The sequence below is a fragment of the Leuresthes tenuis genome, unplaced genomic scaffold, assembly GCF_036924035.1.
Source record: "Leuresthes tenuis unplaced genomic scaffold, fLeuTen1.0.hap1 SCAF_21, whole genome shotgun sequence".
In the NCBI taxonomy this organism is placed as follows: domain Eukaryota; kingdom Metazoa; phylum Chordata; class Actinopteri; order Atheriniformes; family Atherinopsidae; genus Leuresthes; species Leuresthes tenuis.
Window position 1 is genome coordinate 9,540,437 of NW_027325375.1, and position 20,661 is coordinate 9,561,097.

Below are 20,661 nucleotides of genomic sequence, written 5' to 3' on the forward strand. Positions count from 1 at the left end.
ACAGGCTGCCCATGATAATGACATGAGAAATAATAAATCTGAAGGCTTTTAAACCGTTTTCCCTATAATTTATTAGTTAAAAGTTTGTTGTCTAAAATATTAGAAATAAGTAAAAGCTAAATTAAGAAAAAGCCACAGTTTATCAAATGTTTAAAAGACACCAAATTAAACATCCTACCATGCTCCTGAGAGTTTTCAGCAGAGCTTTGAAACATAGTATCTGTCGATTCATTGGAACAAATCATTTTACTTTATGATTTAAATGGGTTTGATATTTGCTGAACAGACAAAATCCTTTTCAAAAGACCACATTTCAACCAACCTCTGTAAAAATGTCAGGATATTTATTACTTAATAGTTTACTCATACTTTCTCTAGATTATAAAGTTTACTATACTTGTTCTACTTCCCTTTTGTTGTTCTGGGACTGAACATATTTTATGCAAAGTGACGAGGTAACGTGGATCCAGCAAAGTAACATCAATAATGTACCAACAGAGACCGCAGTAATCAAAACAACACAGTTTTCCTCTTATAGTTTCTCTTATTGGGAACCCAGACTAATAAACCTTATAGGCCTTAAGATGCTATAGTTGCCCTACAATAATAAAATGTTAAATAACACATATTACATTTTATTCAAAATAATCCAATTTGATCACAAATTTTCCTAAAGACCGCAACTGTATTCTCACCATGTCTTTCCTGATGGTTTTAACAGTTTTTAAGGTAGCGAAACAAGAAAGAGCTCACGGGTGTTGCTAATAATAATAACATCATATTATTAGATCTTAATTTGTTTAGTTGATAAATGACTGTAGATCTCAAAAAGTACAACACAAACAGCTAGGGTTTTAAGAAAATATATTGATTATCCAATTTGAATTGATTTTCATTTGAACAATCCAATATCAGTTCCTAAAATCCTTCATTCGACTTTTATGACATGTCATTTTCAGCATCATCTGCGGTAGGAAGATAAGTTCAGCATGACTAGTCTCGAGACACTGAGCAACAAGATCCGTGCACAGGTCGGGGAAAAACCTGCACTGAAACTACTCAGTCAAAGTCACTCCTAGGAGTCCTACAGCATGTTTACTTTGAATAGCTGATAACAGATGGCAGATGGCTCTGTTAGCATTCCTGATGTTTAACTGTGCAGCCACTTAACTGGACCTCTGTTCCTGTCCAACATACATATAACATTAAGTATGTTTGACGCTGAAGTGTCATGTGGCGATACAGCCTCTTCAGCCAGTTGGTTTCTTCAGGTTGACCCATTTACATAACAAGCCAAAACATCTGACACGGTGTCAAAACAGTACCATGTCAGTACCAGTGTCTTCTGTCATTACTGGATCAAAGGTTGGGGATGGGAACTGTAGAGCATACACAAGAGTGCCACAGCCCCTTTGAGTCTAGCTGAGCATCTACATAGCAGAGTCATTTGATTCTGATTCTGATTAACTGACATGTTAACACGTAGGGCGCCATGATGTTAGGAAAACACGAAATAAGCTATACTATTGTTTAATATTACGATGATATGACATCGTACTTCAATATACAATAATGTATAATAATCAATATACATAATGTGCGACTTTCAGGTGTATTAACAAGGGCTGCCACCTTCCCACCTCTGACACCTTCTCATGTATTCAGGAGCTTAATGTGTATTCTTTTTGTGGAGTAGTCCAAAAACACATAACCAAGGTTACGAGCTCTGTCACTCTTGCTCTCAGAAAACACATCAACCCTGACTGGATCGTCCGTGTCATTCTGCATGCTTTTCACGATAAACTTCCAGAGCACCAGATGCACATAAGCAAACGGACATGTAACGTTGCTCTTTACAACAAACATGCAGTGCTGGAGGACATTCCTCACAGGGGTGCAAAACCAGAGCAGAGCCAACCGGGATACAGGGGATTTTCAGGCACTCAAATGATGTCTCCAGGAAGCTGCGGGCAAAAACAACACAGCGAGGAGGAAACGGGCCACTGGATCACTAGTGGATGCTGTTCCTCTCTCTGTTGTGGTGTTCTTTCTGTGGTTGCTTTTCATTCATGAACCATCTTTCGCATGAAAACTTTTTTTTCATTTGGGCCACAACCTCAACCCCACTGTCATATGGTATCTTTGGAGGGCTGTATCGTTTAAAAAAAAAAAAAAAAAAAAAAAAAATGGAGCTATTCTTAGCAAGACAAATGACAAGGCTGTGCAGAAAAGATGTTACCAAGCATCAGTAGTGGTGAAAATAAAACACGACAAAAGAGGTAAGATTTACTTACCTGGGCGTAGTCCCTTTCAACGGCTGCCCTCTTTTGGCTGAAAGTCCTGAGAAGGAAAACAGGGAATGTGAGTGACAACACAGCAAGAGGATGGGACCAAATTTGGCAGGAAAGAAGAAGATATAATTTTAAAAAAAATAAAGAAATGGTTGAAGCTTACTGCTGCTTTTTTGTTTGAGATGCATGTCCCTCAAACCTGACTTTGATGCCGTGTATACAGATTTTATCATTAAGATTGATCAATAAAACAGTGAAGTTTTTCCACTTTGTGTGTGGTGTGATCTCCAGTCATCTGCATGTACAGTTTATATGTCAGAACATGCTTATTGCTAATCAAAAGAGAGGACTGTTACCATTTGTTCTGACATATGTTTTCAAGGATGGGGTGGACATAGGGTAACTGAATGTTTGAATATAACAATTAGAGTCATCAGACCAGAGTTTTTTTTAAACTATTCACTTACTTGAATAAGGGTGAGATTTAAAGATGTTAGTCAATGGCTTTAAAGAAAGTTATCCAGTTTTCATTTCATCAAACTATTTCCATTTTGTTCTTACTATTTACTTTATAACTAACTCTGTTATTTTACTGCTGTATTATTGATCAATTAACTCATACAAACTACGTCTATAGAGATGTTGGCTGCTGATGCAGCATTCATGCATACGACCAATCAATATGCATTTGGGTCACTGCTGGTTATTCTGCTGGAGGAGTACCGACTAAGAAAATTTACTTCTGGGAACTAAAATCCCCTCCTGTTCCCCACCTCACAAAAAATAAAAAATATTAATCTCTCCTCCAAAAAAGAAGTATGACATTTTCCTCAGATTGAGACTACCTTCAGTGTTCCAGGGCATTTTACCACCCTGCATCTTCTTAAGTGTTGGACTGTAGCTGTTGATTAATTCACGCAGACTGAGTCCTTTTTTATAACTGCTGGGAATGTTCTCATTTGATTCTTTGTGAAATAAAACTGCATTTTCCCTAAACATTGAAGCGTTCTTTTAAAGGTCAGGTAGTTTGGCCTTGGTTTGGTTTGCTGCTGCCATTTCCACACATCGGAGCCAGTTTTATTCTGTAACCTCTTTTTGCTTTAAAGCATTTCTAAACTTATTACTCTTAAGCCTTCATTTCCTCTTCCATCACCACATCTTCTGCTCAGCTGGCTTCTTCTCCCTCTGATGCTTATTGTGGCTGTTTCTAATGACACAGTCTGGCAAAATGAAATCTTCACTGAACTGTCTGTGTCAGATTTGCTCAGGCTGCTTCAGTTTTATTTCCTTTTCTATGATCATTTTCCGTGAGATGCTCATCGCAATCTTGGGATTCCACTCGTGCAAAAGTTTCAGTGCAAATGTTTTCAACAGATGAACATTCTCATCTGGTTTCATAAATACACAAACAGATCAAAAATGTGCTGAGAAATGCGACATATGACTTCACTTCAATTGTGGTTTTTAACCATTTCAGGTTCATTTGTAATAACAAGATAATGAGAAGTCAACTGAGGTTTAACCCAAAGTCTAAGAAAAGAAGAGAGGTCAGTGCCCTGGGAAAATGTCTCTGTGGCAAAATCCTCATTAAGTCATTAAACATGTCAAGACTTGGCTGCCATGCTCGACCCTGATTCTAAACAATCTGGAGTACTTCCTGGGAGCTTCCCCCTATTCCTTTCCTCTGCATTTCCAGAGCTCCCACTCTTCCACCGACCCCCACTCTCACTTCCTGTCATTTTCCCAAACAGAGCTTTAGCTGACCACTCAATGTAATTTCCAGTTTGCTGAATCATTTCTTGTCCTTGGTAAGAAAGGCCAGCATGATTTGTGCACCGGTCGAGTTTAGCATTGTTTCTGGTGGACTGAAGTTACTGAGCTTCCCACACTGAACAATTGAAGGCAGTCAGAACATCTGGCAGCTCTCTATGACCTTAACTTCCAGCTGTTTGGAGGTCCAGAGCTCTGTCACCGACCACAGACAGGAAGTGGGGAGCCAGTAGGCTGTCAACTCAATCCAACACCAAGGTTTAAAACAGAACCACAGCCTTTAGCTTTTAAACCTTTAAAGTTCCTACACACAGGAATACAGACCTAAAGCTGCTTGTGTGTCGCTATGGACAGTGTTTACTTGGCCCGATCCTTAAATTTCAAAGTTATCATCTGCTTTGAGTTTTAAACTTAAGAGGTAAATAGCTGAGCTTTAAATAGTGGAAAACATATGTCAGACTATCAAAGATCAACAGAAACAATTAAAGAGGACGTGTTTACTTACAAAGTCAAATAAATGAGCTCTACAACTATAAGAAATAACATGCTGCATCGTATTGTAGGTGGAAAGCACCGCCGGGTTTTAAATTAGATGTCAGAAACAGGTCTAACCTTGTAATTAACCATTATGGGATGTTTAAAAGTTCTAAAATCTCAAATCTAACTTTCAGAAGACAAATTGCTTTCACATGAACATATTCACCACAGCTGATGCTCACTCTGGATGTAGTGTTGTCAAACTAAGAGTTCAGCTGTAACACCGGCTGCTACAAAAAGTGCCGTCTTTGTTGGCTGTAATCTTAAAGGAAAATTTGGATATTTTGTTTTTATTGGGGGTCTAAAGTAGAGGGCAGATCAGGCTAATTAGTCTAGTGACTTGGTGCTGCACATATGTTTGAGGAGCAGGTCTAAACCACAGTACAGAGACGGGGCACTGTGCCTACAGAAAAAAGAAGAGGCAAGTGAGTAATGTGGCACTTTCCTACGCAGGGTTGTGCTCACATGTGGCAGTTGCTTTAATACGTGGCCACTGGGAAACAACTCTAAAGTCACACCTGCAATTTGCTGCTTCGCTGTCATGGTCACCACTACGTCTTCACATTCATAAAGGAACCTGCTGGCAACTGCAGCATTCAGCTGTGGTCTCCCCCCAAGTTATTGAAACAGACATCTAATGTTGCTAGTCAAACAGTATTGATGACTTTAGCTAACACTTCTACAAGCTGGTGTGGAGATAACTTCCTGAAGTATTTCTGCCACAAAATCCCCAACAGCCCTCTGCCTCCTGAGTGAAAGAAAAAAGATTGAATCATGTTTAAAAATATATCTGAACTATTCTAGGACTGCGTGGAAGGCAGCAAAATCACACTAGCTATAAACTGGCAATACAAATACTTGTTTGTGAGTACCAACATCTGCTTTATAATCAGTCTCAAAATAAATGGGAGCAGACATTCTGCCGTTTGTGCGTCATGACAAGGCTTCAGTCTGATATCTGCAGGCTCACCATGACAGCGCATCATCAGACAACACAAACTAATCGAATCGGTCTGTTTTCCTTCACAGCTCAGACAAAATGAGTGTTGGTATTAAGACAGTCGTGTAAACTGTGGCAGGTTTTCACTCATTCACATCAGAATTCACACAATTAAACACAACACAGCTAATATGGTATCATCATCATTACTAATAAGAGACCGCTTAACCTCTTAGTGCAATAACTTGATATTTCAGAACTTCTCCATTGCACAAGTGGCAAAAGAAAAAAAAGAGCCTGACAGCGGAGGCATTATTTGACTTATAGCATAACAACATTATGAGATTTGTTTTCAGAGGACAAGCTTATTCTATGGTGATTCCTAAGAGCCACTTTTAGAACGCTTCTGTCTCCTTGGCAAACATCAGGTGCGCTTCGATGCACCTCAAAGACAGTTTAACCTCAGTTTGCTCACCTCAGGTCTTCCAGCAGGTCACATTCTGTCTGGTGTTTGATCTGTAATTGGCTCATCTGCTCAGCATGAGTGTGTTTCAGCTCCTGGGTGACCCGGACCTGAAAGGAGACAAAACACGTCCAGTAAGTATCAGCTGACCTACTGACTTTGATGAGGGGTGTGATGCCAAAAAGTGTGATGCCGTATGTTTGTTCCCAAAGGAAAGTGTTGATGTCATAAGGTCATATCTGCTATGAGTGAAAATGAGATCCATCATTACAAAACAGCAGCTGTGGCCAGGTGACAATTGGGACCTGTGGCTTTTTAATTGGCCCTAAACTGCAGTGGTCACATCTCATTACAGAACGTTTTCAGTGCACGACATGTTGTTTGGTCCATTATGATCCAAGGCTTCATTTTAAAAAGCCTTTTAGAATCTGAGGGTTTTCTGGAAAACGTTTGACTGTCAATTAAACTACAAACACAACATAAAAAACACTTAATTTTAAACTGTTTTTACAATTTTGAGTTAAATAAAATTATGAAAACAAATATTGGCCCGGTCAAAGTCAAATATTTGGATTATTTTTAAAGAAAATCAATCAGAGGGAGAAAATAAATCTGATAACAATAGAGTGATACATAAGAGGTTTTGCTGTTTAGTTTAAAAGAAAAAACTTGATGTGCAGAAAGCTACAACAATTAGACAATTTGGCCTTTTGGTTTTTCAACATAAAATAATAAAATCATCAAGAAACACAGGAATAGAAAGCAGCACCTCATTAAAAGTCTGATTTATCTCGGTTTGCACGTTATTCTGAGCCTGCACAGCAATCAATAAAGGACAGAAGAAGAGTTAAATTGGTTTTGTAACAGTGGCAAGTGAACAGATAACACAGGCTGAACCGCAGCGCTGGCATGAGGTTCAAGAAAGACAACAAACAACAGCTTTTTTTTCCGTTAAATGCCAAAAATTGAAATCGGAATTCTGATACATCATCTCATTGTATTAGCATTTCCACATGTCTATCTGGAATGGTATGTTCCATTGGTAATGCCAACAATTACTTCTGAATTTAGGCGACAGAGAAAAATCAATCATTGGAAATCAGCTGATCTCTAATCAGCGGTGACATGATGGGCAGTGAAGAGGTGTCATTACTGGAAGTGTTATCAACTGCTGTCTTATGGGCCATATTCCAGTTAAATATTTGCAACTGGAAAAAAAATCTGGAGATAAAAACGAACTGAAGGACCCATGGAAAAAATCAATCCCAGAAAAAAAAAACAGAGTCACCAACTGTCTTTTTTTTGGATACATTTCAAAGAAAAAGCCTAACACAACAGCGTCACAATGAAACCTAACACAACAGCGTCACAAATCTAAATAACTGCATAGAAAACACACTCTATTACGACATGTTTACGGATGTATTTAGTGCCCAGGCATGAGAATCAAGACAGATTGTTATAAATACCTCGCTCAGTGGAAGACTGGAAATCTCGTAAGAGGTCAGTCCGTGAGAGCTGAACACATTCACACAGTCCGCGTAGCTTTCGATTTAACTTAAAAACAGTTCCAGACTTACAGCCATGTGGCTGCCACTTACAAAACGTACTGGGGTCGTGTTATTGAAATGCGAGCCCACATTAACTTTTTTTTCCCCCCCGCGCAGAGACTGACTTTGCAGAGATTTGCGTTTTCAACAGTTATCTCCGGGGGGAAAAAAACACACGTCAACGCTAACGCTCCGCGGGTTATCTGGGGGCTGTTAGTACCCGTTTTGACAACTTCTTCCCCTACAGAGAGGGTTAAAAACTGTCAAAAAAACATGTCGATAAACTTTTCTAACGGGGAAAAAAAAAACTATATCACAAATTATGCCTTAACTTGACACTTTCCCGATTAAGTTAGATACACTTCTCTTACACCGCGGTCGGCAGCAGGTCCAGTGAGAGCCGAGGTGGTATTTTACTTGAACTTAAAGTGTTGCTTAGTGGATCACTTGTGCGGTGATGTAACAGATCATCTCAATAACACTATTTCCTCATAGTTGCTTTTGAATTATATGCATTTAAAAGTTACAGAAAACAATTATCATTATAACATTTGGAAGTCTTTTAGCAGGACCGTTTTGTTATTCGAGAGGGAACGGGGCACGTTAACGTGCTTATTCTCCCTCAAAAAAGAAGAAAAACTCCGACACATGGAATGTTTTCCAGCAAGTTTTTTTTTTCTTTTTTTCCTTTGAAGCTATTTAAAGAAGCAGCAAAAGCATTTTCGACCTGAGAGAAACAAAGCAGAGGCATGTGTGTGTACTCGAATTGGAAGTTCATCGTTTAAATCAGACGACAAGCAACAAAGCGTACTTTTCCAACCATTAAATATGCACCACTTCGTCGAAGTAACGTTAGCTTCGGAGGCTACAACGGCAAAAACTCACCTTTCTCGGTGGGGGTTGCATCCTTGTTTCTTGACATAAAAAGTACACAAGCGCCAAAAAGTTTATTTGGAAAAGTTTGCAAATTCAAACAAATGATAACGGTGGGAGGATATTTCAGTTTGAGTCAAGCGGCCATGGCGAGTCACATAAGTAGTAAGTTGAATCCCGTTGAAAACACTGTGGCCCCAGGGAACGTAAAACACAGCCATCAAGCTAAGCGGTCAAACGTCACACATCCTGCTAGGTTTTCAGAATAAAAGACAAGTTTTAAAATACTACTTCCTGACATATTCTTCAAAGTAAAAGGATGCCCGATTTAATCCACTGTTTACCCCCCGTCCTCAAAAATACATACTTTACTGTCAAGTGGGAAAACCGTAAGGTATTCCTTGTGGTTGACTGATTGATTAATCCTCTGTTTTTTGTTCCATATAATAATAATAATGATAGTAATAATAATAATGGGGTCATGTCAACACAATATGTATATCATTAAAGCCATAATAACAAAATTGACATTATTATGTACTAAACAGTGTTTTTTTTCTCATCCCATTTTCATAAATAATAAGCTAAACTAAAGAAAACTACAATTTTCCATAAATACCTCGAAAAGAAGTCTTGTGTAAACATCTTGCAACGGTCAAATACGTTTATAGTATAATTACCAGTGTAAGTGTGGGTAAACAAACATCTGAGGATTGTATTTTGTTTGTTGATATGGCTAAATCTGTGGTAATATTTTTTCTGATACCATTCAAACACATTTAGATACTCACTCATTTATTTCGCGGCCTGTTTATTTTAAATTAGCTAATAAAATACCATAAAGCATGCGGGGATGTAGCTCGTGGGTTGTTCCTTTTCTCCATTGGTCCGTGTGGTCACGTGATAAGCCACTGCCTCTTTTTCCAGTCAGGTCAAGCTAACAGTAACAGCTGCAATTTCCTGGAATTTTTAAAAGTTTAATTATCATACATTTTACTTATTCTTTTCAAAAGGACCCTGGTAAGCAAACATGAAGAGAAGTAAAAACGAATATTGAAAAACAATGCAATGAGATTAAATTTCCATGAAAAGACGATAATTTGGTTGGTTTAATTTGGTTTGGAAAAAGTTTTTTTGCATTTTTATTTCTATTGTTATGCACATGGATGTTAGATTCTCCACCTGGTTGCATTTTCTTTCTAACACTGTAGATGAGCAAAGTATGGTGCAGTGGTGTGTGTTTGTATATTTTGACATTTCATGGCTAATTGAAAAAAAATACAGAAAATGACACACAATTTAGTATTATAATAATAGTGATGAACTCAATAAAGCATCGTTGCTTTGTAATACAAAAATAAAACAATTCCACTGAGAAAAATCTTTCGTTTTAAGTTTACTGGCTGAAGCCCAGATATGTGCTTTAATTTTGAAGGAAAACACCATTAAACCGGTTATGTTGGGTACTTTTGATTTACGTTCCCTCAGCTTTTTGTTGACCTTGTTTTCAGATTACAGAAGACATTAAATACAGGTGGTTAAACAGAACAAGATATGAGAGCTTGTTCAAATTGGACTTTGGTTTGCACCGTATTCGCTCAACGCTAGCTGACTAGCATACTTAGCTTGCTACGTAGCTAACAGCGCCAATGTCGGCGTGGAGGCGGCTGCACGTGAAGATGCGGGTTATTCGTGGATTCCTCGCCTCTACTTGGGTGACACAACGGCACTCGTGTCGGTGTGGGCATTTAAATTTCTGTCGGAGCTTGAGCACGGGTGGACCTCTCCGGAATGATTTCTTTAAAGGTGTGAACATTGAAATGAGAAACTGACTGACATAAACGAACTAGCAAAATTTACATTCAGATTTTTTAAAATGATTCATTATTTTTATATACCTAAATTCGTGCAACTTTTATGATCCAGCCAAAACTTTCTTCGAAACTATTAAAAGCTAAGTTCTTATTCGGCATGCATTTCATCTTCCCTATCATATTTGTTGCAGTTCTTCCATAGCATAGTAATTTACAGCAAGATCCAAAGCTGACCTAACTGCCTTCTCAGATGGATCTTAAAAAATCTAATATTTAAATTAGTTCATATGCCGAATTGGAGATTGGTAGCTTAATATTCGGTAAATGCCTTCACTTTTAAGAGAAAGTCAGTATTTGCTGAATAATTACAGTGTAATATCAAAGGAGTGAAGCAAATATTGGTTTTATAAGACCAAGTTTTCTTTGTTCTGTTATAAGACAAGTTGCTGCATTTGGTTCCTGCTGCAGGTGACGAAGAGATGCCCGATCTACTTTCACATAGAAGCAATTATGATAGTAAAGCTGAGAGGATGTGAAGGCCTAAATGCTTTTTTCAAAACATCAGAGAGGGAGCCAGGGCTTTACTTGTGCTTAAAGTCATGACTAAAGAAATCTTTTTGTGGCAATTGAGATGATTTGAGTGTCAAATTTCAAAGAGCTAAGTTTATTTAGTTATTTTCACCAAAATTAATTAAGGAAAGCCAAATGCCAGAGAAAAATCATCCTCCACAAACTATGCTCGTCCAAATAAGATTGATCTTGTGGGAGTTTACTTTAAACCATGCAGGCAACTAAAATCTGCTACAAATCATGATTTTTAATTCTACTGGAAGACAGATTTGTATATCTGCAAAGCAATGGAAGTGAATCTTGAATCTATAAAAAAATAATGGACCCCAAAGATGTGTTAATACGACCAGAACCGAACTTTTAAAATGCATATAAAGGTGACCCAAATGGTACAAAATGGAGCTTCTCAAAGCTGGATTAACGCATTTAGATAATACAGTGGGGGTCTGAATCACTCTTACATGTATAGGCTCAGCTAGATTTAAATGGTCCTAAGTGCTCAACACATGCTGCAAAATTCCTTTTTTTCCCCCATCTTTTTGTAAAATCCTGCCTTTCTAATTGAATCATCTGATAGAATCACAATGCAAGTAACTTTAAGACAATGTCCGTTAGGTGAATCCATCAGCATCTCCCACAGCATGTCTTTAATGTGTTTTTTCACACAGTCGCCACATCAGACACACTTAACAGCTCGATTCCCATTCTGTACATATATACTTGGATAAGGTCAGTGATTCAAGTGACTGGTCAGATTGTGACGGGGCCCAGAATGGAGCCTTGAGGAGCTCCACGTGTAAGCAGAGCTGCAGCCAAAATTTGTTTTTCTTTGTGGACCAAAAAAAGAAAGTCAGAAATTACTAAGACCTCTTTACTGCACACAGTTCAAGCGATCCACCGTGTCAAAGGCAACAGTCAGGTCTAAAAGCACCAGAACAGCAGAGATCTCTGAATCAACAGTGAAAAGAAGGTCCTATCACTCTGATAGGATTATTTGAAACCAGACTAAAAATTTTCATAGATGCTATTTTTATCCAGAAAACTCCACTGAATAGCACTAGTTGGCTTCAAAACTTTATAGAAGAAAAGGGCAACTGAGAAATTGGTCTGAGCAGTAATTTTGCTTGTGAAACATTTGAGAAAGTTTTAGCTGAGTGCAAAAATGTCCATTTCAATATTTACTTTAATTTCTGGTTGGAAATTTCTGTTTCTATTTATTTATGCATGTTTCAGTAAATTACTGCACGTATTTCCCATTTTCTTCATGTGAATGAATGTGGAGTGGCTAAAAACCTTTGCACAATACTATAAAAAGTAATATGATTTGTATGTTTTTTTGCTTAGAGCTGGAGGCCAGTCTGGCAGCAATGAGAAAGAAAGCAGCAGATGCTCTACCAGGTAGCAGCTGGAGTCCTTTGGAGATCAACCCCAACCTTCCTCCAGAGAGGGCGGACATTGTGATTATTGGAGGTGGTGTGATGGGCTGGTCCATCGCCTACTGGTTAAAACAGAAGGAGATGGTGCGAGAAGGGGTGCGAGTCATCGTTGTTGAGAGGGACCCAACGGTGAGTGATCAACTGTTTGTTTTCATGCTGAATTTGTACGATTAAATCAGTTCAAATATAATAAAAAGTATAATAAAAAATAGATTTTTCATTTACTAACACCCCCCCCCCCCCCCCACACACACACACGTGGTTGTCTGCAGTACTCTCAGGCGTCGACGGTGCTGTCAGCAGGGGGAATCCGCCAGCAGTTCTCCCTGCCTGAGAACATCCACCTCTCCCTGGCCTCTGCAGACTTCATGAGGAACATCAATGTAGGTCATACTGAAGGGCTGCTGCGGCTTCACGCTGGGGATGAATGACAAGTCTTTAAATTATTAAAAGTGTCAAAGCATGTGTTAAGATGTGAAAATGAGCAGTTTGTGTAATATTTCTTGCAGGGCCTTAAGGCAAAAAAAATTCAGTTCCTCACACATAAGAGCTTCAAAATTGATGCTTCAGACAGGATAACTCCTAAAGCCAGCTGCTGGAAAGCTTAGCATGGCATCGAGAAGGAAAATAGGGGAAGCAGAGTAGTGTAAGCTATTAAAACGGACTAATGAACACATTGTAAAATATATTAAAGTGCCCTGGCTACTTTTTGACCCTCTGGTCTCTCTTGTTGCACCACCTGAGGACAAACTCAGTGTTGCATTATGCTTTCTAACTGTGTGCATGTCGTTAGTACAGAGGTGTTAACCCCGCTGTGTTCTGTCAGGAGCATCTCGGTGTGGTGAATGAAGACCCCGTGGACCTGCAATTCAACCACTCAGGATACCTCTTCCTGGCCAGTGAGGACGTGGCTCACATCATGGAGAAGAACTACGAAACCCAGAGGTATCGCTCACCTGCGGTGTTATCCATACTTTTGTTGTAAATAATTTTTCAGAAGGTTATCTAATTCTGTGATTTCAGGTATGCAGGAGCCAAGGTGTCTCTTTTATCTCCGACGCAAGTCAAGGAGAAATTTCCATGGATAAACACAGAGGATGTGGCTCTCGCTTCATATGGTGAGTGCAAAACAGACATAAATTTTTGTTGAGTTTTTTGCACATGATTTTACTGCAGGTGGGCATAAGAGCAGCCACAATGTGTGTGTGTGTGTGAGTGTGTATTCAGCTGCCAATTAAGTATTAATAAGCTCCTAAGTGACTTAACAGTTTTACAGCCTGCACTGATTGACGAAATAATGTTCATTGAATACTTTTTAATGAGTTCATGGGCCTTGTAAACCAGCCACAACCTCCCTGGTTGTGTTCTGTTTGAGTGATGTTTATTTCTAAAATTCAGAGACTTGAAGCTTTTCCAAACTTGCTCCGAACTGTTTGACCCTACTTCACTCAAACGAGGAACAAACGTCTTCATTCAGTTTTTAAGCGAAATCTGAAGCAAATCTTTGTTACGTCACTAAAAACAAACCTTGCTCATCAGCATTAAATGTTGAGATGAAATCAGTTTTTTTAAATCAAGATTTTGATCATATTAACCAGCTATGGTTGTTACATAGAACACATGTAATATATGTTCCTTTATACTTGTTCATTTAAGTATGCAGATTTCAGATCCTGTGTGCTTAGTCATGTATAGTTTCTCTCTACCAGCAGGACCAATAGACAATGTTCAAAAACTTGCATTAAAAAAAGGCTGGCTCTATATATATATATATATATATATATATATATATATATATATATATAACATCCTGTTAAAACAACGTGTGATCAGTATGAGGCTTCTACAGCTACACTGTTACACAGAGAGATCCATGAGGTCCTTCCTGCCAGCAGCAATTACAGTACATAACAAAAAAATGACTGCAACAATAGAATTTCCATTTGTATTTTTGTAGTGTTTCCATGCCACTTAATCCCTGGTTTCTGCTGGAATGCTTAAGGTTGCATGAGCAGATTTAAAAAAACACCTCCAAGGGACTCTCTTTTATAAGAAGTTCCTTATTACAAAATGCCTTAATTTTCATCGGGACTTTTAAAAAACCAAACGCATTTTTGCTAACCAGCCTTCTTTCAGGGGGGTCACACAGATTAATGGAGTCCAAGGAATAGCTCCAAAAGGAGTTCTTCACCTGTAATGGAATTTTCCATCTGTAGTTCTCTTCCAATGGGAAACTTAAAAATAAGTGGATACATTAATACAACAAGAGATGGCATCATTTGGTCCAATTACAATAAAATGTATAAAGAAAGAACCCAATATGATAACTGTTTACAATAAATCTGTGAGAGCCAATGACTCATTCAGACTTGTTTCTTTTTACATGTATTTGTTTCTTTTCATGTGCACCTCCAAAGCTGCATTCAAAAACATGACCTGAGTAAATACCTAGTTTCTCCTGCCGTTACAGGGCTGGAGAACGAGGGCTGGTTTGATCCGTGGACTCTGCTGAATGCCTTCAGGAGGAAGGCCATCTCTATGGGAGTCACTCAGTGCTGTGGGGAAGTCACAGGTGTGTTATGGCCTCTTGACACAGCAACACACAGAGTAATAATGATGAGCAATGAGTTATTTCCACCCAAGAATGATGAGAGCTCTAAAGTGTAAATTCAATGTCATGTTTGTCGGGTGACTTTTGTATAAACTCCACCTTCAACAGCCATCGATGTCAAATAAAACAACAGTCCCACATACGTCTCATATACTAATAGGAAGAAAACAATAGAACACTGACATGTAAAGAAGAATAAGGGTAAGCTGACAAGGAGATTCTGAGATGAGAACAGACACTGAAGATGGATAGAAAGTGACCTCAGTCAAAAGCAGTACCAACTACATTTTTTTTCTCTATGTCACCTCTATAGATTCATGTAGAATTAAATGCATGATAAGATAATCATACATTACTTTACATAACCAACTTACAGTCATTTTTTAAAAAAATATTGCATTATAAATGTGGTTAATGGTTGTAAGTAGTTTAATAAATTCATATACAGGACTTCCTGACTGTACTGACACAGTGAAGAGTGGTCAGTGGTTTTAAGTATGAAAAAGTCTTTATTTAGTATTCTATATTAACGTCATGTGCAATAACAGGTGTGTCATCTACAGATTTTAAATATGTCACAAATGTAATGATGACGGCTGACGGGGAACGTATGGAGATGAAGAGGATCAAATATGTCAAAGTAAGTTGAACAATGAGTGGAACGTGTATGTGACTGTAGTAAACCTTTGGAATATGTCTCAGACGGTGTCTCAATGGCACAAATTTATCTTTTACTTATGTTATTTGATTCAATCCCCAACGTTCCCAGTCTGCATGTCTTTGAGCAGGATGGCTCATATTAACCCTCATATTAATACCATATCATCTGGAATGTCATCAACATCAACTTCTTCTCATTTAAAGTTCCCTTCACTGCTCCATTATTGGACCTGAGTGGTTCCAGGAGAGGCCATAAAACAATATGAGCTACAAATATCCACATCTGTTCAAATGAGGCCAAATTATCATCAATAGATTCAATTAAATAGAGTATATGTCACTTTTTTGTTGGACATTTGATATGGATCCTTTGAGGCTTTTAAGAACACAATTTTAGTTTATTTTACAGAAAGTTTACATGTTTGTGTAAACTTTTGTCTTGGTGCTGATATTTTGATGCATACCAATGACAGTAAATATAGTCAAATAGATTAAGAATGCATACATAATGCCTTGTGTAGGCTTTTTTCTCTCTTAATTAGAGCAATATGCAGGGATATGCAGACATTCTGGGATGAATGACCTATTAAGAGAAAGAATAGGAGCTGTGTGTATGACTTCTAGCCTGGAAATGTGTGTGGAAATGTAAAACACAAAGACAAGAGTAGAGACTTAGTGTTAAATAGGTCATATTATGCTAATTGGCCTTTCGTTTGGTGTGTTAAAATAACATCTATTAGTTGTAAAGCATGAAGTGGTGTGACCTTGTTGCTGAGGCCAACAACAGCAGGAAGAAACTGTGTGTGGAGTGAAGTTTGGTTCAGATGGACCCCAGCCTTCTGCAACTTATTTACATTTTCACAAAGGAAAAAGTACATTTGATTAAAAAGACACTTGGAAACTCCAACCAGCAGCTGTCGACATCCGTCCATTTTCCATACCCACTTAATCCAGTTCGGGGTCGCTGGGGTGCTGGAGCCTATCCCAGCTGCCATTGGGCGAAAGGCGGGCTACACCCTGGATGGGTCAGCAGTCTATCACAGAGACAAACAATCACGCACGCCCACACTCACTCCCATGGACTGTGGAGAATCACCAGTTAGCCTAACGTGTGTGTTTTTGGACTGTGGGAGGAAGCCGGAGAAAGGCCTCAGCTGAGATTTAAACAGAAAACCTTCTTGCTGTGAGGAGACGGTACCAAACACCACGCGGGCCCGGCTGCTGACATGAAGCAGGAAAACACTTCTTTCAATTGTGAGGTAGTCAAATTCTACCACTGGATCAAACCAGTGGATACATTTATTTAGCTTCTTCTGAGGGTCATCTGCTCCTCCTTTGCTGCAGCGTGGCACCACCACACGAGCAGCTTGGTGTCGTTCTGATGATGGCTTGTGTCGAGCAGGTGCAGATGCCGAACGGCCTGGAGTACCAGCCGGTGGAATGCGCCATTGTGGTGAATGCAGCAGGAGCTTTTTCGGGAAAACTGGCGGAGATGATGGGAATTGGCCTCGGTCCCAAAAACTCCATCTCTGGAATTCCAGTGCCTGTTGAGCCTCGGAAGAGGTAGGTCAATGAGTCCAGCTGCTCATTTCCCTTTTTAAATAAAAAACAACCAACGTTCTGTCAGTTTTCTTTTTAGGACAGTGTCTGTCTGTCTCACAGTGTCTCTTAGTGTCTCACACAGTTCAGTTAATTTGTATCCTGACACTTTTATTCACACTGAGTGCTTCATTGTGCCTCTACCATCTGTGGTCTTGATGGCCTCTTTGTGTTTGTGTATGTAGCTGTAAGAGCATGTGATGTTATTTTATTCACTCCTGATATTCTTCAGACCTGCAGCCAAAGGCTTCAAGTATCAAAAGAAACTGAGAGTGATACCGTAGAGGATTTATTTCAGTGACCTGTGTAAAAACCTTGTTTAATGAAGCTACTGTGAATTTAACATTCACAGACAGCACTGTATCGACACATCACGCTACACTTTGTTTGTATACAGCGCCTCTGTAGCAACACTTTATTATTACGTTATTACGTCAATAATCAAATATTTTAAGAACCATTTTGATCCCTCATACAATGAGATTTGATACTTTTATGAATCCATACTCCAAAGAACATCAGGTATAACACACTCTTTCATCAGTATTGATTTAAAGCTAACTGGATCTTTTAAAGTGTTGGAAAATAGATCAATGGAGAAGCCAATGATAATTATTTAATAGAATTTTTAAGTTTCTTTCGACCTGTCGACTTCTAGTTAATTTATGCTATTTTGTGAACATCTGGGACACGATGTTGTCACAACACCTTTACTGACCAGCAGGTGGCAGTAATGTGTCATCAAAGGAAGAATACAGCAAAGAGAGACTGTGAACGCAAGCAGTGGAGATTTGACTCTGACCTTTTTGGATTGAAGTCACAATAAGTGTAATTTCATAACACTAGAACCATTACTCTAAAACTGAGTAATGTCCCCAGTTATGTGTTTGTGTTGTTGATATTTGATCAGATTAGAATTATTTTTAACCGTCGCTTAAATAGCTTTTACTTCCTCATCATCAGTTCACATGTAGCTGTTTACAGCATATTTGCCTGACTGCACCGGACACGTTTATTGTGCAGTTAGTCAATAAATTAACTAGATACTAAACACATACTTGTTTTTCTGATAAGCACGAAACCATGCTGTATTTGTCTCGAAAAGGTTGATATTTTTTCTTTATTTCAGCTGCTTCACAGAGTTGCCAAACCAGCTCAGAAACACCTTATCTGTGGGTCTGATCTGGAGAGTTTTGAGCTTTCATGAGCTTTTACAGAAGCTTCTCTGTGTAGAGATGTAAAAGTCTGATTTTGTGCCTAAAACTCCACATCAAAGACAAAGTCGGTGTGATATGAATTATCCGCTTACCTTCAGGTTCCTTTCTGTTTTTCAGGTATGTGTACGTGGTCCACTGTCCCAATGGTCCAGGTCTAGATACTCCCTTCCTGATCGATTACTCGGGTGTTTACTTCAGAAGAGAGGGGTTAGGAGGGAACTACATTGCTGGGGTGTCGCCAGAGGAGGTTGGTTGAATCTCTGTGCTGTCTCTCCCTTTACTTTTTATCAGTTTAACAGATAAGTGTGCCTTCCGTTTGTGTGTCCTCAGGTTGAGGAGCCAGAGACCAGTAATCTAGAAGTGGACCATCAGTTTTTTGAGGACAAGGTTTGGCCCAGATTGGCCTTGCGAGTTCCTGCTTTTGAAAAACTTAAGGTAAGGTACTGATGAGGATAGGCTGCCTGGGACTGGTAAAGTTATGCTTTTTTGCATTTCTGTTCTTTTTTTCTCTCTTTGTGATCAACCATTGAGATTAAAGTGATGTTGACTTCACGCGAGCACAATCATTTATAAAATAAACGTTTTCTACATCCTTCCTGATATACAGGAAGAGCTTTTTTTTTTTTTTTTTTAGTTGTTTTGACAACACAACAGCATTGGCATGTTGGTGCAGACTTCTTCTAATGTTCCCGTGTTCTTCCTGTCAGGTGACCAGTGCGTGGGCCGGTTTCTACGACTACAACACCTTTGACCAGAACGGCATCATCGGTATTCACCCTCTGGTCAACAACATGTACTTTGCCACTGGCTTCAGCGGCCACGGCCTGCAGCACTCGCCCGCGGTGGGTCGGGCCGTGTCAGAACTCATCCTGGACGGAAACTTTAAAACGCTGGACCTCAGCAACTTCAGTTTTAGACGGATTCTGACTCAGGAGCCCATGTTAGAGAGGAACATCGTGTAGCTGACATTGAATGACTATTACAGTGACGTCTAAGAGAGTGAGAAAAAGAATCAGTTATTTGATAAAACTCTCAAATATATTATATGGAAAGATAACATTGACTAATAAGCCTAATAGATCTTAATGGACCATGAATACCTTTTACCACTGAAAAATGTTAAAAACACAAAGTATTTTCACGATTTGAAAAATCTTCCATGTTTATCACATGACTTGAACTGCGGAGGCCATCATTTACATGCTCAGTGTATTCTGGGTTGATGACAGTTATGTTACAACTTATTTTACTTATCTATTTCCAACCAGCAGTAAATGAAACATTGTTCCAGTGCCACATTGTGCTGCTCTTTTCTGGAGTTTCCACTCTAAAAGCAACAAGTAATGGAAGTCTGCACAGATTTCTGTTGTTGGGGAAAGGACGACGCGCTTGTGTGTGAAGACAGATTACCAAAGACCCGCTGCTGTGTTCTTACACGCGAGGTTGTCACGGTAAATGAATTTATCTTGATTCCGATACCAAGGGAAAAAACGAAATAAACGAAAGGGAAAAAAGAGAAATGCTTTCATAGAAAAACTTCAGAGTAGCTTTTTAACAATTTTAAAGATGCCAGGATTCTGATCTTTAGTAACAATCAAGTTAATTCAATAAAAAAATATTGAATTGTGTCATCACGTTTTATTTTATTTTAGAGACATTCATAAACAATTAACTATATATATATTAATATATTTGATATATGTTAATACCAGAGTTGTACATTTAGTTTTTTTTGTATGAACTCTAGTCAAAGTAGATGTAACTGTAACCACAGCAGTTACACCAATGCAAATCTAATCAACATTCGTGAAGGTGATCAAATATTTATTGTATTCACCCATGCTGAGGTGTGTCCAACAGAAGTTGAGTGTTTGATTTTCTTCCTGTGTCTGCCCGCCGGGAGCACTGCACCAAATGCCAGAAGAAGAGTTTGATGGTATCTAAAGGAAGCAAGGGAACAACAGCAGGGTGGCTGTAACAAGGAAATCTTGTTTTTTTTTATATACTTTTAGATTAATATTGTGGTGCCGTTTAAAGTTGAACTTCAACAAGCAGCGTCATGTAGGATAGTGCAGATGGTTCTGGGTGGTTTTCAGAAACTGTGCACCAAATGGACATATTTCTGTTGGTTAGTCAAGTAAACACTTTGGGTCATCGTGTGATTTCAAATTTTTAAGTCAAACTGTTGGATGATTCTTTTGAGCAAGAGTAAAAGTAAAGTGATTACTATACATTGTTCTATTCTACTTAAATGTAATAGTTGTGGTGAACCTCTAAAACTATATGCCTCTGAAACTGCCCTGGGGTGTCCATAGGCTGAAATACCACAG

The 20,661-nt window shown here is 38.7% G+C and overlaps 2 protein-coding genes across 2 annotated transcripts in view; one reads left to right on the top strand and one right to left on the bottom strand.

Annotated features, from left to right (window-relative positions):
- The window catches only part of LOC140279403 (F-BAR and double SH3 domains protein 2-like), a 34,741-nt gene extending 26,096 nt beyond the window's left edge, over positions 1-8,645 (bottom strand). Inside the window, exons 1-3 of the mRNA XM_072374521.1 lie at positions 8,437-8,645; positions 6,014-6,111; positions 2,295-2,340 (exon numbers count right to left, since the gene is read on the bottom strand). Of these exons, the coding sequence (XP_072230622.1) occupies positions 2,295-2,340; positions 6,014-6,111; positions 8,437-8,457 (165 nt within the window). The 5' untranslated portion in view covers positions 8,458-8,645. The remainder of the gene's footprint in view (positions 1-2,294; positions 2,341-6,013; positions 6,112-8,436) is intronic.
- A 1,252-nt stretch (positions 8,646-9,897) lies between these two features.
- Positions 9,898-19,932, top strand: foxred1 (FAD-dependent oxidoreductase domain containing 1). The gene is made up of 11 exons (XM_072375065.1): positions 9,898-10,230; positions 12,153-12,373; positions 12,517-12,627; positions 13,071-13,189; positions 13,268-13,362; positions 14,715-14,816; positions 15,419-15,495; positions 16,918-17,078; positions 18,449-18,578; positions 18,662-18,766; positions 19,039-19,932. Exons 1-11 carry the CDS (start codon positions 10,074-10,076, stop codon positions 19,291-19,293), a joined length of 1,533 nt encoding a protein of 510 aa, XP_072231166.1. The 5' UTR covers positions 9,898-10,073; the 3' UTR covers positions 19,294-19,932.
- Positions 19,933-20,661: the final 729 nt, after the last annotated feature.